Source organism: Protopterus annectens, chromosome 8.part0 (genome assembly GCF_019279795.1).
Source record: "Protopterus annectens isolate FY-2018-M chromosome 8.part0, PAN1.0, whole genome shotgun sequence".
Taxonomy (NCBI): domain Eukaryota; kingdom Metazoa; phylum Chordata; order Ceratodontiformes; family Protopteridae; genus Protopterus; species Protopterus annectens.
Window position 1 is genome coordinate 1319870718 of NC_056741.1, and position 27465 is coordinate 1319898182.

General features: G+C 40.3%; 1 protein-coding gene across 6 annotated transcripts in view; it reads left to right on the top strand.

Moving 5' to 3' along the window:
• Positions 1 to 27465, top strand: part of TBRG1 (transforming growth factor beta regulator 1) — a 675454-nt gene that overhangs the window by 224456 nt on the left and 423533 nt on the right. For 5 of the 6 annotated variants that reach the window (XM_044080849.1, XM_044080848.1, XM_044080847.1 and 2 more), the window contains 2 exons: positions 4195 to 4431; positions 24663 to 24733. In XM_044080849.1, coding sequence (XP_043936784.1) covers positions 4195 to 4431; positions 24663 to 24733 — 308 coding nt within the window. The remainder of the gene's footprint in view (positions 1 to 4194; positions 4432 to 24662; positions 24734 to 27465) is intronic. The other variant, XM_044080850.1, reaches the window with a different exon arrangement.

The window sequence follows — 27465 nt, forward strand, 5'->3', positions numbered from 1 at the left end:
TAACAGTGCTTTGAGTTAGACCATGTAAGACATGTTGTCTAGGCCTTGTAGAGCATCACAGTGGTGAAGCAGATAACATTGTCACCTCACTGGAAGAGGTTCTCCAGTTCTCTTTTCAGTTTGGGTGCCTTCTGTGCGGAGTTTGCATGTCCTCTGTGTAACTGTGTGGATTTCCTCCTGGTGTTCCATTTCCTCCCATATTTGAGTGGATTGACAAACTGAATTGGGTGTAGCTATGAGTTTGTGTGTGTGAGTTTGTGGTATGGAAGAACAGCCACTAGCCAGCAGCGGTGTGAACCTTGATTGTAGATGATTGTCACTGTTGAAGTGGAACCCCAAACCCATATGCAAAATGGGAAATGGGGTTGTGGATGGATCGATGGGTGGGTCCTTTTAGTAAGGTGGCTCTGTGGGCATCCCAGTTTTTGCATGTGTCTGTACAGATACATGCCAAAGGGGACATTATATTCAATGATTGGCCTAATGAAGGCTGAGTAAGGTGGGGAGCAATGACATCTCTAGATCTAGATACAATTCCTTTGTTTGTAAACTCTGCAGTATAGAAGGACTTTCTTACAACAATGGACCCATGTTGTTTAAAAGTTAGGTCACTGTTCACATAAGTTCCCAAATCCCGAACAACTATGTCAAGTCTCATTGGTGTATTGTTAATGTGGTAGCTCCCTAGGGTAGATGACTTTCCAAAGAATACAGTAATGCAGTTTTTTGCATTTAGTTTCAGTCCATGGTTTTGGCAACAGTTATTTATTTGGGACAAACGTTCCTACAGGAAGGCTAATTTATTTTGGGCATTCATTGACTGCTTCTAGCTTGCAATCATCTACAAACCTACTCAGCCAGAGTCTTTTGGTATTGGCTTTTACTTCAGAAAAAGTAGATGGCAAACAGGTGAGGTCCCAGTACAGAACTCTGGGTGGACCCCAGTAGGGACTGGTCTCCTTGTGAAAGTAACTTCCCCTATTTTGATTATATGCATCTTATCTTTGAGCCAGTTGACAATCCAGTGGGTGAGAAAGGGGTTTATCCCCAGTTTATTTAGCTTTACTTCTATGCCTGAGTGGAGAATTGTGTCAAGAACATTGCCCAGGTCACGATATGCTGTGTGCACCATTTTGCCTTCATTGTTTGCTTTGGTGACCGTTTAAAAAAAAATCCACCAGGTTGAGTAAGCATGACCTGCCCTTGACAAATCCAAGCTGAGACTGTTTCAGTGTTAGTAGGTTGACTATGTCCTGATTGCTATTAAAAGACTTATCGTGGAACTAATCAATGCATATGAGATTAGTCAGACTTATGGGTCTGTAACTGCTTAAGTTTGTGGAAAGTCCTCCCTTATACAGGGGAATGACTGTCGCTGTTCTCAGCCTCCATACTGTAGCTGTTCTCAGTATGGAGGCTGAGATTGAATAGTGTTGTTAGGATTGTGGTAAATCATGCTTCATAGTATTTAAGATGGATCCAAGGATTTTGTCAGGACACATTGATGCAATATATACCTGTCAACTGTCCAGATTTGCACAGAATGCTCAGATATTTGCCTCATACTTTCATTGTGTTCCACATAAAATTTGTGGTCTCTGGAAAATCATCAGGGATTAAAATCACTAAATAATGATAGACATGTGAGTTTTAGACTTTGTATTTTCGTTGGATTGGACATGTGCTGAGGAGGGATGCTGAGTATATTGGGAAAAAGATGCTAAGGATGAAGCTACCAGGTAACAGGAAAAGAGGAAGGCCTAAGATAAGGTTTATGGATGTGGCGAGAGAGGACATGCAGGTGGTTGGTGTGACAGAGCAAGATGCAGAGGACAGGAAGAAATGGAAACAGGTGATCTGCTGTGGCGACCCCTAACGGGAACAGCCGAAAGAAGATGATGATATTTCATAAAAAATGCATTTTAACACAAAAACTGTTATTCTGTCAATTATCTAAGTTTATGAGCAATATTTAAAATTTGTTCCAATTTTTGGCCCCTCGTCCCCCCATTATGTTTTGCTTTCTCCAGATTTTTTCGTATTAAAAGAGAGGTATGATGTGGCATTTTTAGGTTTTGACAGCAGTTTTATGACTCTGTCTTTTGTGTATTGGAAGTGAGAAAGTTCCAGGTATATCTAGAGGGACGGACGGAGGGAAGAGATGGGTAAAGTTAAAGCTAAATTTATCTGCCAGTATGTTCACAGTATCTGAAGCTTCAGTGTAGGCAACATCAGTCACAGTCAGCTCAGTGCATTGCTGTGTTGTGCTTTTGAGATTATAGGCATAAGTAAAAAATTCCACAAAAAAAGCAAAAATACACAGGAACAGGTGAAAGGTGCGGTACAAGAAAACTGTGTAAACTTGAAGTAAAAAACAAGTACCGAACCAACACAGCTGGGCAAAAGCCTCTATTTATTAAACAAAATAGAAAGTAATAAAAAGTGAGCACTTTCATGATAACAATATTGCTTTGTTAGACTAATAAACAAGTAGAAAGACATGAGTTTAAAAAGAAAGCAAAACCAATCAGCTATCATATGCAAATCTGATGAAATAATTAAAAGGTACACACACACACAAGCAATGCAACAATTGTTATAAATACAAGGGAAATAATACAAATAAAAATCTAAGTTTAAAAACAACATTAATGTTTAAGCGGGCGTGCTTTCAAGAAAGGTTTAAGGCTAGAAACACCATTTAAACCAGGAGGTTTCTCTGCATTCACGAGCACAATCCAATTTTGTTCATCCCTTTCTGTTTTATGAGATGGATCACCCCCAGTAATAGTCACATCCAAATCCTGGATTACAGAGAACTTAAAAGTGTGTTCTCAGCCATGTAAACCAATGTGTTGTGCTAAGGCATTTGTGTCTTTCTGATTCCTAATGTCCCTGTAGTGTTTGAGAATCCTGTCCTACAGTGGTCTGTTAGTTTTGGTTATGTAGAAGGCATGACAGACCTGGCAACTTGCAAAATAAACAATATTTGGAGTTCTACATTCAGCATAAAAATCAAGTTCGATTTTAAAGTTAACGTGAGGCTGTATGTAGGTTGAGCCCAAGTATATACTTACAGGCTGAACATGATCTTCAGGAAAAAGTCCCATGCCTGGTCGACTGAGGCCCTTTAGTACAGAGTTGTGATTTATAGCACACGTTTCTCCAAGGAGATATAGTTTTTAAATGCAAAATGTGGTGTGCTGTCTATAGTCCCTTTCAATTCATCTATTGTTTGTAGGATATTCCAATTCTGTTTAATGACCTCACAATATTTATTGATGTCACTAGAGTAAGGTAGAGACACTCTAAAAGTATCACTCACAGCTACAGCTGCTTGTGGAGCATCAGGTGTAGTGTGGTTGCCAGCATAGGCTCTACATTTATCTTACCTTTCTTCCCATGCAGCATTAATTTGAGAATCAATCTCTGCCTGTTTGTAGCCTCTATCCAAAAAGTCACACATGAGAGAGTCAAGTGCTAAAACCAACTGAACGTTATCATTGTGCAGTCTCATTACTCTATAAATCTGCCCTTTTAAAACATTCCGGGTGACATGCTTGGGATGCATGCTATTTTTGTGCAGGAAGTTGTTCTTCCTAGTGGGTATTTTGTAGACACTAGTGTACATACTATTAAGGTCTCCTTTGTTGATCTTAACATCTAGGAACTCCACTTCTACAGCAGAATATTTACAGGTAAATCTTAAGAAACCAGACAAGATCCAAGATATTTTTTCCCCTAGTGGATATTCTGACTAATTGATTAAAGGGCATTTGTATTGACCTTGTGGACTAGTATTGCCATTCTATAGCTAGATGGTTTAGATCACCTAGGAAAATGGTATTGGGTTTAATACTGAGTGATTCTAGTTCCTGTAGATAAGCATTGTGGCTTTCTTGTGTCATAGATGGATTTCTCTAGCCAGCTGATGTATGGTACAGGACTTTTCTGACCTTTAATTGCCTTAAACCAAGCACAAAAACATGAAACTGAGTACAATCATATGATGCAGCAAATGAACTAGATTTTTCATTATTGTTGTGCAGTGAGTTACCTTTTAACTATACTTTTCAGTATATGGTTGAAATATTGTGTATAATAATGCTAATTGCATATTTCAAGCTGATTTAGTTGTGATATTTTTTTCATTATTTTTATCCATTTGTATGTTGTCTTTTATACAAATTGCAGACTGCTGAAGAAAGGCAGCATGCTTTGAGGGCCTTCACATCTCAAAACCTTTTTCCTCCTCACTCCCAGTCTGCATATTCTAGCCCTGGAAGCATGACCAATCTGGATCGTTTTTCATCAGCATCATCTTATCAGGAATCAAAACCAAAAATGAGAAAGACCCTGAGGAAGAGCCAGAATGAAAAATACAGGATAAAATACCTAAGACTGCGGAAAGCTGCTAAAGCCATGATTTTTGTAAGTACTGTGTGTAACAGATTTTAATTATTTAATTTATTATGATTAGTAGATTTTTACAGTAAAATGAGTTGCTCACACTTGGGACACACTAAACCATTAGTCTCCCTGGTGGAGACCGAGGAAACAACTGCAAGGTGTTACCAAAGGATTGCTGTAGCATCCTGATATCAGTCCCTTGCAAAAGTGAGGGGCAGGTCAGTGCTGAGGCCCTTTGCAATGTCCCACCCTTAGAGTGCTACTAACCATGTGGAGGGGTGGAAAAAAATCAAGAAAAAAAAATATTCTCTGGCAGCAGTTTGGTACTGCCTTAGGTTCTTCCATCTCCTCTTCATCCTGAAATTTGGGTAAGGTTTAGCGTGGGAGAAACTGAGGTTGATTTGGTATACCCAGATGGATGTGTAGGTGAGCGTTGGCTGTTGGGAGGCAAAAATGAGTAAAAAAATAATATGCATGTGTGTGCATGCGTGTGTGTATGCCTGTGTGTGTGCGCATGCGCGTGTGCATGTGTGCGTGCGTGCGAGTATATATAAATATATATAGGCGTCTTTACTAACAAGCATAAAAAAGGTGCATGTTTGTTAATTTGCTAGCCTTTTTAGCTCTACATACACTTTACTTAAGTCTTTAATTGAAACTATTTTTCATTGAATGATGGACTGATTTTGGTGCCTGAAGTAAACCATCTGAAGCTATTGTTCTTCAGTAGTGACATAAGAAAATGTGCTTAAAACAAGACTGTTTTCATTTAAATAACCGTTATGTTATACTGTAGTGTTATGGTGCTGCGGTAGCGTTGTCGCCTCACAGTAAGACGCTGTCCGGTTCGACTCTCAGCTAGAGCGTCTTCTGCATGGAGATATGCGTGAATGGGCATACCTTCGTTGAAGGTTGTGCGTCAGGGCTGGTAACTCAGCACGTAAAAATCAACTACCAGTCATTAGCGGACCGGAGTTCCGCTGTGGCGACCCCTAACCGGGAAAAGCCAAAAGACGCAACAACATGAGACAGTAATGTGGTTAAAATTGTACAGTGTAAGAAACCTTTGAAACAAGGGACTTTTTATTGTCTCATTGTTTGCCAGATTGTCTAGTTCTTTTGTCTTATTCCCTGGTGTGTCTTTGAGATGAATTGATATCATCAAAGATGATAGGTATGTGGTTACTTAATTTGTTTCTTCTACAGCTATGCAGAGACTTTCTCCTTCTGAAGTTGAACATTTTACTGTAGTATTATCTGAAGCAATTCTGTGGTCTTACTGCTGGTATTGACTCACTAACTTTGCCTGTTGCATAAAGCAATACATCATTTCTTTCTTTTATTCTCGTCTCTTCATTCTCTTCTGACCTCCTTTTATCTTTACACTACATTCCACATAACTCCTGCTGTATGTAGCTGTTACTGTCCTTCTCTACTAACTTTCTTTTTTATATTTCAGTTGAAATGTCTGTTTTAACACTTATTTTCCACTTACATGTTTCATTTATTTTTTTATATAAAACTGCCTTCAGTGTCTGTATGAGGTTTGTACAGCTGAGTTCATTGGTCATGCCTGGAATAAGCATCATATTGGAGTGCTGTAATATTCTGTGAAAGACTGCCCTTTAATTTGTTCTTGTAGGTTGAGTTTAGTGGTTAGGAGTAACCTATGACTCGCACCATTGTAGTGCATCAGGTTGGGGATGGGAGTCCATGTATAATTTCTATTGTACTTGAAATTATGCTAATTATTTTGGTACTTGCTTATTGTCGCAACCAGATTTTCGCGGTTGCAAAATGCGCATACCAGCACAGAGTGCATGAAACAATTGAGACTGTCTTTGTAAATGTGTAGTACTGCCCAAAAACTTTACATTTACTGTAAAGGTGTTAATCAGACTCTGTATTGCTGGGGAATGTCTTCAGATTACCTTTGGGAACACAAGCAGTGGAGAAAACCCTCTTCCTGTTTTTTGCATTACACACGCATGCTACAGTTTTCATGGCTGCTATCATACTCTCGTTTGTATTTTTTTTGAACTTGTAGAAGGAATTCTTCAGAGAAGTCAAACACAGGCGCTGAGCAAGTGTTTAGCTACACTTGCTTACTTTTAATCATTGTTGTATTCGCACATTGTCAAAAAAATAGAGGTCACCAAAACCATGACTTCTGTGTCTGTGTTTGCCTTCTCTGAAGGATTCCTTCCACACAGCGAATACAGTCCGTTCATCACACTGACAGCAGGCATGACATTTCAAGCGTGCACCACACACGCAAAAAACAGGAAGAGGGTTTTCTCCACTGTTTCTGTTTCGGAAGGTAATCCAAAGTTATCCCCTAGCAATACAGATTCTGAATACCACCTTCCAGTGTTTCATGGCCCCATTTCTACCGAAGTAAGCGAAATTCGCAATCGCGGAAAATCTGGTTGCAATAATACACAAGTACCCTTTTTTTTCCTTGAGTTGTGTCTGTAACATCTAGTTAGTGCCTTCTGTAGAGCTTGGTTATACCCATTTTTTCACAGAGGAATACCACAGTCTGGTGTGTGTGTTTGTAGTGTGTGTGTGTGTGTCTGTGTGTGTGTATGTACATTGTTATCGTCTGAAAACGTGAATACTTTTTCCTGGTGTAAAAAAGAAAAAAAAAAAAGCAAACGCTGATACAACTGTTCAAATGGAGTTTTTGGTGTCAGACTTTTGTGTAGGATCGTGGTGTAGCATGATAACAGAATTTGCCCTCACCCTGTTGTTTTGCAATCCCTTTGTTTATAAGCTGTGTAATATAGAAGGACTTTCTTGCAGTAGACACATGTTGGTCAAAAGTTAGGTCACTGTCCATAGAAATTCCCATATCCGAACAACTTGGTCAATTCTTAGGGTAGTTTTGTCAATGTGGTAGCTCCCTGGGGTACATGACTTTCCAAAGGATGCAATCATGCATTTTTGGCATTTAGTTTCAGACAATTATTTTGACACCAGTTATTTATTTGAGACAAACCTTCCTGCAGGATGGCTTAGTCATTTAGGGATTCAGTGACTCCTAGCTTGCAGTCATCAGCAAACTTAGTCAGCCAGAGTCCTTCATTACTGGCTTTTACTTCACAAAAGTAGATGCCAAACAAGAGACGTTCCAATACAGAACCCTGGGGGGCTCCGCTGGTGACTGGTCTCTTTGTGGAGCTAACTTCCCTTATTTTGATAATCTGTGTTCTATCTATGAGTCAGTTGGCAATCAAGCAGGTGACATATTTATTCTCAGTTCATTTAGCTTTTCTGCTATGCCTAAGTGGAGAATTGTGTCAAAAGCTTTGACCAGGTTGAGGTATGTGGTGTGTACCATTTTTCCTTCATCCATTGCTTTGGTGACCTTTTCAAAAAATCCACCAAGTTGAGTAAGCATGACATGCCCTAGACAACTTCAGACTGAGAGTGGGTTAGTGTTTGGAAATTCCGTAATTCCATGATAAGTCTGTCCATGGCTCTGCATATGAGGTTGGTCAGACATTGATTTGTAATTGTCTGAATCTATAGAAGGTCCTCCTTTATTCAAGGGAATGACTGGATTTGTTCTCCATTCTCTTGGTACAAAACCTGTATGGAGGCTGAGATTGAACAGTGTTGTTAGGGGTGTGGCTAAATAATGATTCATGCTATTTAAGATGCATCCAGGGATATTGTCAGGACTCACTCATGCAGTGTTTTTAGCTTTTGATAACACTTTTAGGACTTGGTCATGTGTGATAGCTGGAGGAGAGCCAGCTTCTGGTGCATCTTGAGGGACAGACGGAGGGTAGAGAAGGGTAAAATTAGAGCTAAATTTATTGGCCAGTAGGTTAGCTATATTTTCAGTCTCTTTGTAGGTGACATTGTTCACAATCAGCTCAGTGTGTTGCTGCATTGTGCTTTTGAATTTATGAACATAACTAAAAAGTGCCTTGTGAATATCTTTGGATTGTGTAGGTATTTTAGCCTCAGACTTGGCTTTGGTGGATTTTATTAAGCTTCTGAGTTTACTTCATTGACAAGGGCTTTAACATTCTATACTTTTCTTACTTTTGGTCTTTTTTTTGGTCCGTTTTTATAAAGCTTTTTCATATTATGGTTCCACCATGTGGGTTTGTTTCTGGGGTTTGCCTACACTTGTTCCTATGAGGTACAGCTGCATCTGTTCAGCTATTTACATGTTGGTACAGTGTGGTGGTATACATTTCTTGCATATTCAGTGGAGTTAACTCTGGTGGGGATTTGAAGCTTACCAATGTATCACTTAGGAGTAGGTAGTTTGTCTTAAAGAAATTTCTAAAGGTACCTTGGGTGGAAGGAATCTCTGGTTTTAGTTTTATTTTGAAGAAGACTGCTTTACGGTCAGATCTAAGATGTGATGAAGATACGCAAGGGTTTGTATAAAATGCTGCCATATTAGTAAGGGCAAGAGTCAAGATAGTTTTCCCCCTAGTGGGTACTCTGATTTATTTGTTCCAGGGCATTTCTGTTGACAAAGTCCAGAATCTCTGTGCTTGTGTACTAGTGGTGGTGTAGATTTCCCAGTCTACAGTTGGATAGTTTAGATCACCTAGGAATATGGTATTGGCTTTAATACTGAGTGATTCTAGGGCTTTGTTTTGTCATACAGGGAGTTCTATAACTATATGATGCAGGACCTTTCCAGTGGTTATTTGGATGTGAAGAAGCTCTAGCACATCATGCTGGCTGCTTTACCAGCCTTAATGCCAACCTCTTCTGAATGTAGACTGATACACCTCCACCTTTTTTACCCTCCTGTGCAGTAGCTGGTTTAATCGTGTGGAAGGCATTATATGCCCTGCACAGCCAGAGTGCTGTCCACTGTTTTAAATCATGTCTTAGTCACTACACTGAACATCAGTGTCTCCCACAGTGAGAAGGGCTTGTAGGGAGTGGAGTTTCCTGTTCAAGCTCTAGCATTGATTAGTAATACCTTCATATTTCTTCATATCACTGTTTTCGCAGTGCTGCTGGATTGAATTCTACAGCTGTGTCAGATGGCACCCAAGTCTGCAGAAAAATTTCTGTAAGCAGTGATGAATAATTCTGCATTACCCCAAAACTTCAATAGGTTGTTATACAGAATGTGTTTGAATTGCTCACAGTCAGTGTTCACAAAACTGAAAGACAATCACTTTAAAACACAAAGGTACACCAAGGCAGGGAAGCAGATATAATCCAATTTATTGTGAGCGCTTTCATTTTGAGCAATATCAAAACTTCATCAGACCAAATCACAGTCAAAGTGGGAGTATGCATGCTGAAGCATTCAGACACTTTGAAGAGATTAGATCCACCTAAGGTGGTGTCACTTCAAATACCATTTATTTTACATCTGTTATGTGGTCAGATTGTTTCCATAACAAGCAGATGAGTGCATTTTCAAAGTGTGTTATATTTTAGTGTATTAAAATAATCAATAACCATTGTGTTCTGTTAGAATCTGATTAAGGAGTGTAGTCCTGTTTTCTTTATCTGTTGTAATGAACGATTTCTCTGGAATACAAGCTGCAGTCCTAATACTTGGTGGTTACATGCTTATTACTATTTATTGAGTATTACAGGATCATGCCTAAGACAATTGTGCAGTTTTATGGAAGCACTTGAACTTTATTATTCTCTTAAATGCTTGCAATGCCTGTAAACTAGTCATCTGATATTATCATTTTCAGTCGTTCCTCAACAAATGGGTTTGGCTCTCATCCTTGGATCTTAATCGGACATTTTCTAAGGATTCTAGGATCCGAATCTCAAGATCCTCCCTTACCCACATTGCCTCTGACCACCACAAACCCTCAGATCTCATTTGCCGCTCTTCAAGATGGTTGGGATTGCAATAGCTCGACCTCCTCTGGGGTTTTGTGAGTGAGAATTATTTCTTGTTAAATTTTTCTATAGTCATTCTCTTTTTTTATTAGTTAGCTTAACCCCTTGCCATCATTGACCTTCTTTAACTCTTTTTCTACCGAGGTTTCAGTATTTTTATATTATCATTGTTGGTAATTCATTCTTTCCTCTTTACCTTTAGGTATTTTCCTTGTACTACCATCATTGATGGTTATTTCTGTCTCTCTCCCCTTTCTGTTTTATGTATGTGTGTGTGTGTGTGTATGTATATATATATATATATATATATATATATATATATATATATATATGAATCTATGTTGTAACATCGAAAGTACGTTTCAGTGAAACGTACATGAGTGAACTCACTTTCGCGAAAGTGCATTTTATCAAAAATGCATTTTCTCAAAAAAAAAAACCTACACAAATAAAACAGTACTCACGTTTATGCAGGGGGGCAAGCCCCCTGCACAACATGTGGGGGCTGTGCCCCCCCAAACCCCCACTACTTTACTATTCTCACTCCGAGATCACACTACAGTGGGGAAAAGAGAATATTCCCTTATCCCCACTGTACCACAATCTAAGCAACAGTTTGCTTAGCTGTACAATCAACACTACATGTTGATGTACAACTAAATCTACATGCAAACTGCATGTTGTTTTTTTTTTTCCTTTTCTTTTGCAAAAGTATTTTCGATAAAATTCACTTTCGCGAAAGTGAATCCACTCAAGTATGTTTCACTTAAACGTACTTTCGATGATCAGACTAGGATCCATATATAAGGTCTTCCTTTCCTTCCTTAGTCTACTTTGTGTTTTCTCTAGTATGTCTTATAAGCCGAATGGACTTAAAAAATGCACTTCCTCTGGGCATAAGATCTCCAACTCTGATGCTCACAAGGACTGCGTTTACTGTTTGGGCGCAGCACATCTGGACACCTGTTTCATATGTGCAGCCTTTGATGCGAGGGCAGTTAGCAACAGGAGGAATAAGCTAATTTTAAAAGGCCTCCATCATGCTTCAGCTTCATCTTCAGGCACTTTTTCAGGGGCTCAAACCCCTTTCCCAGAAATCGAAGGAGCCCAAGGAACACCATAAACACTCACCTGCCCAGTCTTCTCAGTCTACACATACTGTAGAACCTCCGAAGAAGGTTCCTAAAATCTTGGATCTGGAACCTTTCGATCCGACACTCTCTACTGTTCCATCTCCTCAGAACTATGCTCCCAGGTTTTCCCCAGAGCCAGTATCTCCAACACTGAGGTTTCCTTTTTCGCAAGAGGCATCTAAAAAGTCTTTGAGACTACCTTCTACATCCTCTTTTGTTAGGTCCTCCCTTAGTCTGTCTGAAGTGGAAGTGGATAGAGTTATGAGGAAATTCTTCAGAACACCAATCCAGATGAGGGTTTTGCCAGCTCCATCTCCTATTGGATTCATGAGCCACCAGCCTTCTTTTTAGACTGTAATTGCTCCTTCTCCAATCTGACCAGCCATTCTGGAGTTCTTGGATCTAAGAGGCCCAGAAGTTGAACTGTTTGATCTGAAGGTTATTTCATCCTTGACTCTGGCTACTTCCCTGGCCAGATCAGCTCCAACACTGTTGAAACATGACAACTCTTGGAGCCAAAGCATCAGAGTCATATCCGAGGGGTTGACTTCACCCCTGAAGTTTTCAGAGCTGTCGCTTCCTCTCAAAGCTTTGGCACTGGATAGCTCAGCTCCGACTCCGCCCAGTCAGAGCAGATGGTTGGTGGGGCTTGGGGATTGTCTGCTTTTAGAGCCTCTGCTCTGTTGGTATTGTTCTCAGCTTCTCCAGGCCCCTTTGCTTTTGAGGTGGTGGAGAGGGCTTTCTCTCAACCCAGAATAGTGTCAGCCCTCCCTTCTTCGGATCCATACCCTATTCCCTCTCTGAATCCTGTGGCTGAGTCCTATCACCCTTCACCTCAGGGACAGCCAGCCCAGATGAGCTTCCAAACAGTTCCCACAAGGGAACTCCCCATCTGCTCAGATTCCACCCCGGAACATCCCGCTGAGGAGGTCTCTCGGAAGAGGATATGCAAGAGGAGCACTTGGATTCCCCACAGGAATCCCTCACAGGAGACATTGATTTTGATGAGGGGGAAGGGTCCCCTAGATCTCCACCTGAAGATGTTTCACTTGGAGACATCTTGGAGATCCTTCACCAAAAAGGTGATTGGTCTTCCCAAGCCCCTTCCCTGGAGGAATCAATGCTCTTGTAAGCCTTTGAGTTTGGCCCATCTGCATCTTGGCTTAACCCCCCCCCCCCCCCACAGATGAGAGTTATAAACTTTGTCTCCTGCAAGTCATGGAAGAAACCGTTCTTTGGTACCTATCCCCAAACACCCCGACAAAATCTTAAGCTCCCCTGCTGATGGACAGCACTGGACTAAAGGGATTCCTGTAGATGCCATGGTTGTTGTGGCAGCCACTGTTCATCCACCTAACAGAGCGTCTAGGGCTTTGGAGAGTTTTGGGAAGCAAGGTTTGTGTCAGAGACACTTGCCCTGTGATCACTGAACTACCTGGCACATTTCACCAAATTACAGAGAGACTTAATAAAGGAATTCTCTAACTCTACCTCAGGGTCCATGTCCGCAGAAGAACAGAAGTCCTTTTCCTCATGAGTGGCCACCCTGCAATTGATTACAAATGCAAAAATTAGGTTGATCTCTCATGCCGCAGAAGGTGCCTTAAGGGCAGCCAGTTCAAGCATATCCATAAGGAGACATGCCTGGATGTGATTGTATGGTTTCGCAGAAGTCTTCAATGTGTCATTCATCAGTGCTCCCATTGATAGATCACCCTTGTTTGGTCCAACAGTAAAAGAAACTCTCTCTTGCAGTGAACAGGATGGAAAGACCTTGTCTGCCATTGGAATTCACTTTTCTACTCCGCAGAGACCTTTCTCCAGGACCCAGTGCATCAGTAAAAAAAATGTGGTTCAGAAAATCTCAAGGCCCTTTCCAGGAATCAAGTAGGGAGTTTTCTCCCAGAGGCAGAGGGGGGAATAACTACAGTGGTAGACGTCACCCACTCCGGCTCTGCAGAACCAAGGATCTCAAGATTCTTTCTCAGACAGATCCTTCTAGTGTTCCTGTTCCTGACTGCCCCTCTCTGGAGGCATTGGGGGGCACTTATCCTTGCAACAAAATGCCTGGCTAGCCATCACAAATAACTCTTGCGTGCAAAGGATCATATCCAGAGGATATTTTGTTCCCATTTTACAAATTCCGTTAAAAACAAGGAAAGTTCTCCCTGATGTTCCACCCAGTCTGAAGGAGCTAGCAGCTCAAGAGATCACAAAGTTGCTAGACAAGAGAGCCATCCAAGAGGTCCCCCTGAACAAACAGGATCCAGAATTTAGTTGTGGTTCTTTTTAGTGTCAAAAAAGACAGGGGACCTGAGACCTATCTTGGATCTATGTTATCTCAACCAGTTTGTAAAGAATTCCAAATTCTGGATGGTCACAGTTCAGTCCATTCAGCCCCTTCTTTAGAAAGATGACTGGATGAGTTCAGTTGATCTTCAAGACATGTACTATCACATCAAAATGAACAGGGGCTCTCGAAGGTATCTCCACTTACAGCTGGGAGCCAGTCATTATCAGTTCAGAGCCCTGCCCTTTAGTCTCACCTTAGCACCCAGGGTGTTCACCAAATGCATGGCAGTGGTAGCAGCTCAACTGAGGCTGCTTGGATTCAGTGTCTTTTACTGTTTAGATAACTGACTTCTTACTGAACCAGCCAGGCATCTACTAGTAAAAACCAGGGATTATTTGCTTCAACTCTCACTGTCACTGGAAATCACCATCAACATGCACGAATCTCAGCTTCAGCCAATTCAAGTTGTGGATTTTATACATACGTAGCAATGCACATACCAGGGAAATCCAGCATTCTAGTAGACAAACTCAGCAGGACCATCCTCATGCCTCACAAATGGTCTCTCAACTAATCATTGGCAAGCTTGATTTTCCACAGATGGGGTCAGCCTTGCTGCAATCTTTTTGCATCCCCCCAACAACAAATGCAGCAGGTTCTTTGCCCTTATCCCACCTCAGGGACAGTCACCGAGAGATGTTCTGGTCCACGATTGGCCCTTCAGTCTCCTTTACACTTACCTGCCCCTACCTCTCATCCTCAAGCTTCTTCAGAAAGTACTTCAGTTGAAGAGTACAGTAATCCTTATTGCCCCCTTCTGGCCTCGACAAGTGTGGTTCCCCTTCATTTGGTCTCATTTAGTTAAGTCCTCCTTGGATGCTGGATCCGAGTCCAGACCTCCTATCTCACCCGTCAGGGCAGGTTCACCCAGATATTGCAGGCCTCAAGCTGACTACATGGTTTCTCCAATTCTGATAATGGCTAGACATTTCAGGCTTTCCTCCCCGGTTCGAAAAATCCTAGCCTCTTCTCATAAATCTTCGACTAGGAAGATTTATAAAAGTAAATGGAAAAGGTTTTCCTTTTGGGTTCATCAGAGAGAATTAAATCCCTTTACTGCTCCACTTCCAGCTGTTCTAAACTTCTTTGCCTAAATTTTTCAAGCCGGAGCAAGTTTTTCCACTGTTAAGCTTTAGTTAGCATCCATCTTGAACTATCACATTGGAGATGATGCTTCTCCTTTAGTGTCATCCAAATTATGTAAGGCCTTTCTTAAGCTTACCTTCTGACTTAGACCTCCAATAAAGGACCCTCCTCCACTTTGGGACCTCACTATGATTTTGCAAACCTTAGTACTTTTCCTTTGAACCATCTGCTAAAGTAGATCTCAAGTTTCTTTCTTAGAAAACTGACTTTCTAGTAGCTGTAACTTCTGCAAGACGAGTATCTGAACTCCAGGCACTGTCTTCCAAACCACTGTATTTTGATATTTCACTAGGACGGGGTTACTTTATGCACAGATCCTTCTTTCTTACCAAAAGTTGCCTCTGAAACCAATATTAACCAACTCATCAGTTTGCTAGTTTTCTTCCCCCAAATTTGAAAACAAAGGAGACCACACCCTTCACCTTCTTGATGTACATAGACAACTTTATTTCTGCAGCTACAGGACCAAGGAATTTAGAAATACTGATCAATTATTTGTCTCTTTTACTAGTAAAAGATTGGGAAGACCAGTTTCTAAAACTACACTGGCTAAATGGATAATAGATTGTATTTCCTATGTTTATTCCTTAGAAGGTATAACCTTACCAAGACAACCAAAAGTCCATTCAACCAGGTCAATGTCTATTGGGATAGAGCCTCTATTGATATTTGTGCAGCTGCCACTTATTCTGATACTCATACGTTTATTACACTTACATATTGGAATTATTTCCGGAAATAGAGCTGCCTTTGGTTTTGTGGTGCTCCAGAACATCCTTCTGTAAGGGATATCCAAGGTTACCATAGCTGGAGACTCTGTCCCATTCACTGAGGAATGAATGAAAATGACAACATCAGATAAAGAAGTTATGTACTCACCACAACATTCCATCTGTGTCCATTTTCCTGAACTCGCAGAGTATTTTGTCTGAGGCAAAATCAGTGCATTATACAAGCAATCACAAATGCAAATTTCAGTCACGTAGGAAGTAAAAAAACAACTTAACCCAAGTATAAAAAAGTTATTTCAAAGAAATCATGAATATGTGTAGCTTTTTTTCTGTTTTACCTGTCTCTTATTTATTTTCATCTCCTATCCAGCTAGACTACTGAAAGTCCAACAAGAATTCTAAAAAAAATGACACTTTCTGACTTCCAGAGCTACATCTAGCACTAGTTAACCTAGGCAGTTGCCTAGGGCCTACTGGCTGTGAGGGGCCCGATGGCCAGGGTTGCTGACACAAAATTTACTTTTTAATTAAATTAATTAAAATTAAAGATAAAAAAGTACATGTCCTGTTAATAGATTTATTTAAGAACACCCTCTGTATCTCTGCATTGGTCAAAGCACACCTGCTGTTGCTTTCTTCAAGACATTCCTTTGTGCATCAATGCATTCCTGCTGTTTTTTTCTTCAGAATGTTTGCTTCGTGTCCACACATGGAATTTAAACATTCCATGGAATATAAAACAGATGAACATTCCGTCAGTGAGGTGTTTGTGTGTCTGTGTAAAATGCCCTAGTTAGGGATGTCTGGTTAGTTAATTTACACAGGCTGAAACCCTGTACCTCAGTTACAGGAGACAAGAGCCTGAGTCTTCTACATCAACTACCAGACTATGAGTTTTAGTGTATTTTCAAGGAATTATGAGCTTCAAAGGAAGAGAAGTTTACTGCTGCTCATGCTAAGTCATCTGTCAATGTGCAACTGTTTTGTACAGCGAATGGTTGTCACTGTTTGTGCTAGAGAGTTTGAAAGCAGTGTTAGTAGCACAACAGGTAGCATACATGATTTTGATGCAGAAAGATATGGGTTCTACTCCCACACCTTGTAGATGGAGTCCGATATTGTGTTGTACTTTAATGGGGGAGGGTGCTGTACTCCCGAGTGTGTCCTCCTTTTGATGAGATGCCCAGTAACTATGAACCTGTTGTCGGTTTGCCATCCGTTCCCTATTACAATATTACTAGCTTATCAATTTTTTAATGTAACATAGGCAGTTTATTCTTCAAGGGCAGCAGGCACTGAATTTGTAGATGAAACACTGAAATATAAAGTTGCTGGCCAGCAGCAGCTATTTCATTAGTTACAGATCTTTGTAATGTGGATTATTCAGATAACTTTTTCTTCTGCAAAGATTGTGCACATTGACTGATTTTGGTGCATTGTAATGACAAAAGTTTGTTTGGCCTTTTTATGGCTGTGATGGGCAGTTTTGTCATTATTGGTTCATACATTTTGTTTCATTGCTTACTGGAAAAATGTTCAAGACTACAAATTTAAAACGGATTCTAACAAGTGATGCTGTATTATACAAACAATATAATTTCATACAGTCAGGAAGGTGAATCAAAGAACTCATGCATGCATGTATGCGTGGGCTTAAAAATTTGTGCAAGGGGCCTGCGTTTTGAAAACAGCCCAAAGGTAAACTTAATCCGCTACCAGCCAAGATACATTTTATTTGAATGTTGGTTTCAGTGCCATTTCAGTGAATGTGAGTTTCAAGGGCAGAGAAGTTTACTCTTCACGCTAATTCTGTTTTCACCGTGAGACTGTATTGTTTTGTTTAGCAAATGACTGTCAGTGTTTGTGCTATAAAATCTGAAGTAAAAGTTTTAAATTAGATGCAAATATCTATAATCATTGTAGAAGTAAAGAATAAAATAGTATGCACACTGTCAGGTTTGAACAGTGTTTATGGTAACTGGGGAGAAATAGCCAAGTAACGGGACACTGGAATGGCTGCAGGGTTTGCTGAATGAATGTGCGGGAGGCTGCTGTATTTGTGTATGGGGGGAGGGTGTTCAGTCCATTACACTACCTAGGGCCCCATTTGACCATGATCCAACCCTACTGACTTCTGCTGATGTCTGGAGAAGTAGCAACTCTTACTGTTTCCTGAAGCCCTGTTTCTGTTATATCAGTCTGTTCAGGCTTTCTCTTGAAGATGATTGTCTTTCTTTTCCCCATTAAATACATGAGTTTTGTTTATTTTAGCAAGGAGATACTTTCATGTCTTTAGATGGTTTAGGAGAGGGGCATTTCTTCCTATTATTTGTTTTGGTTTATACTTTTCCCCAACAAGTTTACTGTGGGGAGAATCTTGAGTTTTCTGTATGTCATCTGTTTTATTCCCATTCCATCTTTGCAACTTTATTTTCTGGTATCTTAGCTTCTTTCTGTGAAGCGGTGTGCTCTGAAGTTATTTTCTTATAAATATAGTCTTCAGTTCTTGTACTGTTAAAAAAAAAATCTGACCCGGCCAAGTTCCAGTTAAAACAAGCATGATGTACAAATGAGGTTAATATGGGTTAATATTTCACATTTATGTGATCCAGTCTTATATGGATAAAGTTGCTGTCTTGCTCGAATAATTATTTCTTTAGAGAAGTCATCAAACAGTTTGATTGTAAGATTCTTCCATCTTATTCCTCTTGTTTTTCGTGCTTGTGGTAACCAACTTTTATTTAATTTGGTAAGGGTAAGAATGCAGTAGTATTCTATCTTGTTTGGGCATTTTTCCTTCTGATTTCGCTATTAAGTTCTGCAAGATGTACTACAACCAGATTGTTTTTTTTTTTCTTTTTTTTGTTTTATGAAAGGCAAAGTTCTGTTAGCTCACTGTTTACCCCATTTATTTGATTCTGCTGGCTGACTGAAGAATTTCTGTACTTGGGCACATCTGTTTCCGTTGTGACCCAGAAACTATGATTTCTAAGAATTAAAAAAATAGTCAACTTCTGGCGTGTCTTGTTCAGGAATAACTTTGCTTATCATCGGGCAACGTCTTGTAGTAGATTTTATATACTGAACAGGTTGGATATTTGAGTTCTGAGTCTTAATAGAGAATTATTTTCTTATACATCTTTAGAAAGTGAAAGTTTTTCTTTTGGAAATTGTGCTTGTCAAAATGGAAACACTTAACTTGCTTTACTGAGTCTGTTTCTTAGGGTGTGTTGTATTCATTCATTAAGGCACATGGCTTGGCTCTGACAGCATACCTTTCTTAGGATCTGCATTTGGTTTCTAGGCCCACTATGAGATTGCTTCTAAAGGGAGTCTTGCATCTTAGCCCTTTGAAAGCAGAGTTTTTATACTCCCTTTGGACTTTTACATTTTTTCCCATAAACCATGTCAAAGCTTCCCTTGAACTGACATCAACAGTACATTTGAGATTAACAGAAAATAATTTTCTTCTTGGTTGTAATGTCAATGAGAGAGGGATTTTTTTTTTTGAGCTTCATGCTCTTAAGTGTTCTGTCCACTACCAATTTTTTTAAGGCTTATAGGTAAATATTAGGCTAGCTGCCCTCATGAGCCATGTTAAGCCTAGCCCATTTCCATTTCAGAGGTGAGAATCAAACCCTGTTACCTTGTGGTGGTGATGTAAACACCTTAACCATTATTCCAACCTCCTTGGTCTTTGGCAGCCACAACAGACCAGCACATTGGCCTAGATGAATATACTGAAGCAGTGATGGCTTAAACCATAAAATGTGTTGATGATGTCACAGAGATCAGAAGCATCATCACAAGAGCTAACCAAAAGCCATAGCTTACAAGTAAGGTCTATGATCTTCTGAAGGTACGAAATTCAGCATTTAGGCAAATGACAGGGAAGCTTTAAGTGTGGCAAGGGCAAACCTGAAGAAAGGCATAAAAGAGGTTAAGAGGGAATATGGGAGGAATGTACTAAACCACTTTGAGAACGTGAGGGATACCAGACGGTTGTGGCAGGGTATACAACAAATTACGGACTATTAAACGAGAGCTTCACAATGTGATGATAACCCTGACTTCCTAGACAGGCTGAATACCTTTCTGGAAGATTTGAGGAGAAGAACACCACAACTGTGCAAAGGTTACATACAGAGCATTATGATACAGTACTCAGCCTTATCCTGATGAAAGTAAAAAGGGTACTACATAAAGTCAGCCAGTCCAGATAGTATCTTGGGTAAGGTGGTAAAGAGCTGTTCAGACCAACTATGCACAGTACTCATGGATATATTTAACACCTCACTTAGCCTAGCAAAGGTCCCTTCATGTTACAAAGTAACAAATATCATCCCTCTACCCAAAAAAAGCCTCACCCTCCAGATTGAATGACTTTAGGCCTGTTGCACTAACATCCGCAGTTATGAAATGTTTTGAGTCAAGAAACACCTGTCTGTGGAACTACCATCAACTTTTGATCCACTGCAGTTTGCCTACAGAGAAGACAGATCCCCGGCTGATACAATAGCGGTCGCATTGCATCTTGCTCTTGAGCATCTGGAGAGCAAAGACAGCTATGTGAGAATGCCATTCAGCAACTTTTAGCTCAACATTTAACACAGTTGTCCCTATGCAGTGGATCAATATGCTACTACATCTGGGCATCAGCAAACATCTCTGCAATTGGATCCTGGACTTTTTGATTAACAGGCCACAGAAGGTTTGTGTGGGCAAGAATACCTCTAGGAGCATAACACTCAACACAGGTATTCCTCAGGGTTGTGTTCTCAGCCCCCTATTGTTTTCTATCCTACCCCATGACTGCACAGCAAATTTCAGTACAAGTCATATCATCAAGTTTGCTGATGACACCACAGTCATGGGTTTCATCACGAGAGAGGACGAGGGTGCATACGGAGAAGAGGTTAACACACTAATTGCCTGGTGTGCAAGAAACAACCTTGACCTGAATGTAAGTAAAACAAGAGAGAGATCCGCGCAGACTACAGGAAGAGGCAAACACCCCATACACTGCTCCTGATCAACGGCAAGATGGTGGAAAGGGTATGCAGTACCAAATTTCTTGGAGTTCATATCCCTGATGATCTCTCTTGGTCAGGGAACACCTGCCCCATAGTGAAAAAAGCACACCAAGTTCTCCACTTTTTGAGAAGACTCAAAAAGGCGAAACTACCATTGTCAGCACTTCTCACCTTCTACAGAGCAGCAATTGAAAGCATCCTAACATCCAGTTTTTCAGTGTGTTATGGGAGCCTTTTGGTCACAGGTAAGAAATCATTGCAGAGAGTGGTGAGAGTTGTTGAGAGGATAAATTGCATTAGTCTTCCCACAATCCAGGATCTTTATACGTCGAGGAGCCTAAAGAGAGCTACCAAAATACTAAATGATGCAACTCATCCTGCAAACAGTCTGTTTATGAGCCTATCAGGTAAAAGATACCACAATATTCGATGCAGGACAACTAGATTCAAAGACAGTTTTTATCCGATGGTGATCAGACTTCTTAATTCCAACATTAGGTCTGATCACTGATAGGCCAGAAAGTTGGGACTTCCCATTATGCAGTATTATTTCATCTATTATTTATTATGCTCAACCAAGCATTATAATTTATACTGCTAACCCAGGTGCAGTATTTTTTCTTCAGCTGTTACTGCTATGCGCTTGTTCACCCATAATGTGACACATGATTCATGTGCAATACTATTGCCTGATCTTTGCTGCAGATGTGTATTTTTAGTATGTTAACAAGTGTGTGTTTCTAGCAATATATGTAGCTATATATTTATGCATAGAGTTGATTTATAAGATGGTGATAGCATTATTATATGTTGCTTTAAATGATGTCTTTCTATGTACGTGATTTCTTTTTTGTCTGTCCCATGATGAGCTGATTGCATGGAATCTCATTTAATCTGCACTTGTGTAGATCTAGATGACAATAAAGGTACTTTTGACTTTGACTTTGTAGCAGTCCTTCTTTTGTTGTAGCTCTGCCACTGGCTTCCAGATCTCAAGTAGTGTTCTTCCCAGTTCCCATGTTTAATGGGGTTGATACCTCAGAATGTCCCTTTATTGGGTGGTCCTCCCCTGGAAAAGAACGTTTCTTGGCTGTGTGACATGCATTGCTCCAACACTGAGGCCCCATCACTATGTAAATTGATGACATTTTTTTTTTTTTGCTACAAACTGCTGGGGGCTGATATGCAGTTATGTATTGCATCTCTCTATACATAACATGGCATCTTGTAAACCCTTGCTTGTGTATTCTGAAGCCTTCCTTTCCTACTGCATTGTTTTGTAGTTTCTGTTAGAGAAAAGTATAGATCCTGCTTTTTCTGCTAAGATAGATGAGGTGATTGTTAACTGCTGAAGCTTGTTTTCTCTCAGTGGGTTCTCTGGCTGTCAGGTCACTAATCCATCCTGTATCATTAGCAGCACAAATGGGACACTTTACCCTGCCAAAACAGACCAGTCATTTCTTCCTTTATGCTTGTAATTTTGTGTCAAATGTTGTCCTGAATCAGATGAATCAGCTTCTGTTATTATTCTCATCTGAACAATATAGGTGAACTAATCTTCAGTAGGATGGAGTCAGGGAAGTAGTTATTTGCATGCATCTTTAGAACCAAAGGTAGCAGGAAATCAGGTCAACTTTTCTTCAGTTTTGCAGCTAACAGTTTGATGTACCTGTAGGGAAATCAAACTTTTCCTGCTGTACAGGTGTTTGCAGTACATTTTGGTAGGACCTCAGAGGTATGCCACTTCTGGAGGTGTTTTTTTCCTTGTTGTTGCTCAAAGCATGTGTACTGGTGCCACCACCTGACTGTTGACTGCACATATTGTTATTCTGTTTATCCACAATGGTTAAAGATTAGGACATAGAAGTATTATAATATTGAGAGACACATGCCTTAACAGTTAGTTGATTGAAGTACCCTTATCTTCACAGTGGCATCTGTGTCTATCTTGCCCCGTATGCTCACCTTTCCTTACAGGAGTTTCATGTTGTGTGCTTGTCCTACCTACTACTACAGTGCTGTAAGAATCTGCTGAGTGGCGACACTTTGTCTTAAACCAGTATTTTCCCACTAGCACAATATGGTGGATTAACTCTTGGCTAATGATGGGTCCTAACTGCAGGCTAAGCAAAGTAGGCTGACCTAATATGATGGCTAAGTTGTGTGACTGCTAACTTACATTGTGTGACTGCTAACTTACATCTATGTCACCTGTGTTTCCCCCTCAAGGACGATGTGGCTAGACAGTTGCCTTGAATAAGGTTGGCAAAGTGCAATAGTTTTTCTTTTAGCACTGCATTTTTGGTCATCTAGTAACAAGTTTGCTTTAGATATGTTAGTCAAACATTGCATTAATGTGGTGCAGCTATAGAGAGGCAGTTTTTCTATGTACCACTATAGCTGGGGAATGGTAGGGACTAGTTTAGTAATCCATTGTGGATGTTAATAGTATTTCTGTCTGTCTTGGGTTGTAGGGTTCTTGTGACTTCATATTCTGGCTATACAAATATTGTGCAGTTGTGACCAGTTTGCATAATTATGTATGCACCTAGTAACAGCTCTGATACTCACATCATTAAACACCATTACTTATTAAAAATGTTTTGCCAGCCCCTCTTAGCTCTGTGAGAGAGCTGTTTAACCCTTCCAGATGTTGTTGACAGGGACAATTCAGTATTTTGCTGTTATCTGAGTACCTCATACAACAGGACTCTCATAATCTGCCTTTTTTATTCTGAGTGTGGTATTTTCACCTGTTCTTTACCTGCCAGAAAGTACATTTGTGTAAGCAGATTCTGCTACATTGTAGTAGGACACAGGAACATCCCTTAATCTCTACGTTTATTTAAGAAGACTTTTAGATACCCTTGAAGGGGCAAGTCATGTGGAACCCTGTCATGAAGAGGTCTTTAATTCCAGTCTTGTTATATGCATGAAAGTGGACACCACCTTTGTACAAGGAATGTACAAGTCCCAAGGAACATGACGTCATTTTGGCTGCAGTGGGGGAACGGTACATATCTCTGGAAGTCTAGCAGGATACCGGACTCCACCTGTGGCAGAGATCCTCTGTTTTAATTGAAACGGTGATCCCACTGGTGCATCGGTTTTGATAAATTAATTGTATGCTGTAGTTTGCCTTGCCTGCTAAATGATGCTACGTTTTAGTCTAAATGTAGACTCTGCCTCTGTAGCTGGACATAAACCGTTTACTATCTTAAATTGTTTTTGCAGTGTAAAATGTTTACAAGGCATCCATACTTGCTTTAATTGGTCCCATGTGTGATTCTTGTTTTTCTTTCTGTCATAATTTTGGCAGCAAAATGTATAGTGCAGTTTAAAAAAAAAGTAACTGTGTGGTGAAAATGCTTTGGGTATTAGTTGTGAAAGTCATAGCTGATTCTGTAATTTATTAAAGAATGCAATATATTGAAGTACTAAGAGCATTTGCAAAATGTGAATTTTTCATTTAAATATCACAATTCTATTTTATTGTGTAGTTTCTTGAAATTGTTTTCAGACATTGAAGACTGTACTTAGAAGTGACAGAAATAAGCATAGATTATATATTATCTACTCTTTGCTTGCTAGCTTTACCCCCTTTTCCAGCTTTTATTTATTTATTGACAACAGATGTCGCAGCCAGTGCTCTTTGAGCATTTGCAGCAATTGCAGTCTCAATTTCAAAGAGTTGCATTTGCAGCTGCTTGTAAAATTTTGTTGTCATTTGCACTATAATTTTATGATAAACTGTGAGTCAGGACCCCAGTCTGTTGCACGTGTTTAGATGATATCCAGTTAAAAATAGTAGTCTTAAAATAAAACTAATGGTATCAATAGTCAGAGGTTGTTGACGACTATGGGAATGTCCATGATCTACAGATCTCCTTTGAATAGGTAAATGTCAGATGACCTTTCTGCTTTTAACTACCTGCTGCAGAAGTACATTCTTCATTTATTGTGTCAATCTGATATGTAATTTTATTTTTTTCTTTTTGTACAGGAAAATGCATCTCTTTGTGATGAAATTGCACGTATTGAAGAAAAGTTTGTTAGAGCTAAAGAAGAGCGAAGGTATATTGTGTTTATTTATTTATGTTTTTTAATTCCTAAAAGCATGGTTGTATTTTATTAATGCATAGCCATCATTTCCACATGTCATTAAACAGGTATTATGATGTGAATTTATGCAATTACATTAACCAGCAAGTGTTCATAGGTTCATACTAGGCTATCTGCCCTAGGGCATTTATAAGCCTAGCCAGAGTGTGTTTGGCTTTCGCCACCCATTTTAAATTAATTTTGCTATGCCCTTTTTCGAGGTTAGTATACTATATATATGTTTATGTGTAGATCTTTATAAGACTTGTAAAGAAATGTGAGCCTAAGGGCTTATGAGGCTTTTTGAGTCTATCTGTATCATATTGTTAGTCACATGTGTGAGATTTATATTGAAATATCTGTTGTACACATTGTCAGAAATGTACTGCTGAGGGTCAGAATCACTGTGGGCATTGTGCCCCTGCCTAAGTTCTGACAGTGACATGAAAGAGAAAACAGTGGTAGAGATGTTCTTTGTGTTTCACTGTTGCAGTCATTACATTTGGGTTATCTGCTTGCAGTAGCCCTCAGTCAGCCTGATTAACAAAGTCTTGGGTCCTACGACGGTTGCTGTCTCTTCTTCCATGACGTCAGGTCATCAGAGGTATAAAACATGCAGCCGACGTCATTACATCAGTCTTTCTTGCCGTGCGGTGCCCAAAGCAGAAGCAGTTCGCAAGTGCCGGTCGACAGACTCCTAAAGTTTTCGTTTTCGAGTTTCGGAACCGAAGTCTTCAACTAAAAGCTAAGTACCCCGTTGGGAAACTTTTTCTTGCTCTAATCCGATGTCAGTAAAAGTAAATAATTGCATTTCTTGTGGAAAGCAAGTACCTCATAAAGATTTTCATTCATACTGTATTCCTTGCCTAGGCCCTGACCATGACATACCTCACTGTCGGTTTTGTGCCTTATTTAAACCACGAACTATATATCGTTGGTATATTTGCGCTTCTAAATATTTTGGTGCTCGGTTCAATTATCCTGATGTGTCTTTGGTAAGCCATCCAACTACCGACATTCCGAAAAAATGCAAAGATAAAGACAGAGACAGGCCACCCAGTTCGCTGGTACTCAGTGAGGTGCTTTCGCAGCCCTTGATATCCGCTACTTCAGATTCGCAGGCCTCTACTGAGACCCATTCGGAGTCTGGTATGCCGCGAGATGCTTCAATTGTGGTACCTGCGAATGTCTTTGCCTTGGATGGGTCCAGAGCCGCTGTGCAGGCAACGGCTTCTGAGGGTGCATTCAGGCCTACTGACTTGCATATTAAACCGGTGCCATCTTCTTCTTCAAGGCCTAAAACTCGAACCATGCCTAGAAAACTGATGCCCAGACCGGATGGTCAGGCCTCTATGCCTAAAAAAAAAATGATAAGAATTGCTGAAGACCTTACTACTTTAATCAGGGGAAGCCAACCTTCCCCCTCTAAGAGACCTAGGACGGAGTTTGCTTATGATACTTCTGATCAGGATTCTGAAATTTCTGTTTCCTCTGATGACCGGGATTTACCCTTATCTACCTATGAGGATTCTGATGCTGAGGACTCTATTCCCTCTGCTCCCCCCAGAGGATCTCTCTTTTGGTGAAACTTTACATACCCTCAGGGAGCATTTTTGATGGGAAAGTCAGGATTTCTCTGATTCTAAAAAGAGGCTTAGGGATTTCTTACTCCTGCCCCAGCACAGGCCTTTAGCTATACCTCCTGTAGTGGACATTGTTGATGATGCCTTTTTGGAATCTAGCATGGCCCCTGACTCTTTACCTCCTGCTTCCGGAAAACGTGATAGATATTACAGGGTTCCTGACTCTCACAAGTTCCGTTTCAAAAATCCTACTGCGGATCCTGAAACTGTTTCACAGGGACCCAAAGGTATTACAGCTACTACTGCCAAAAATCCTACCCCCTTTGATAGAGACTCCAGGGCACTGGATAGATGGGGTAAGAAGGTATACACTTCTAAAACTTTGGCCATTAGGGCCTTCAATTGCCAGTTTCATTAAAGTATCAGCAGCATATTACTGGATTGCTTAAACAGAAAATTATGTTGATTCCTGATTGTGCTTAAAATAAGGATTTACAGGATTTAATGCATTCTACTGAACAAGTTGGTAAACATACATTGCAGTGTGGTTTTGATTCACTAGAGGCATCTTGCAAGGCTGCGGTAACTGGGTCTATATTTAGAAGTTATGCTTGGCTTAAGGAGCAATCCGCTCCCTTAAATCAGGACTGCCTGTTTTGGCTACAAGACAGAAGAAGTTCTTAATAAGATGGAGGAAAGAGCTAAATCTATGCAAACTGTTAAAGATTTTTTACAAGTACAACCTCCAAGATTTAATAGGCATTGGCCTTCTAAGAATTGGTCCTTTCCTGCCTCTTCCAGACCTTCTCAGTCCAAACCCAGATCCAGCAGAGCACCCAGGCTTCAGTCCCAGGGGACGCACAGGACTAAGCAGTGGAAGGCCTCCACTTCCATATCTGGGTAAACTGTCTCAATGACTTATTTTTAAAACTTCCAAGCACTTCTCAACGGACTGCCCCTTTGGGGGGAAAGATTGCACTTCATGCAAAGAACTTGGGGACTCATTACCCAGTACAAATGGGTTTTAAATATAGTGTCCCAAGGACAAAGATTTCACTTCCACACGTTACCAACTCCAAGCGGTTGACCAGATCTACCTCCAAATCAGTGGGCATTGGCCCA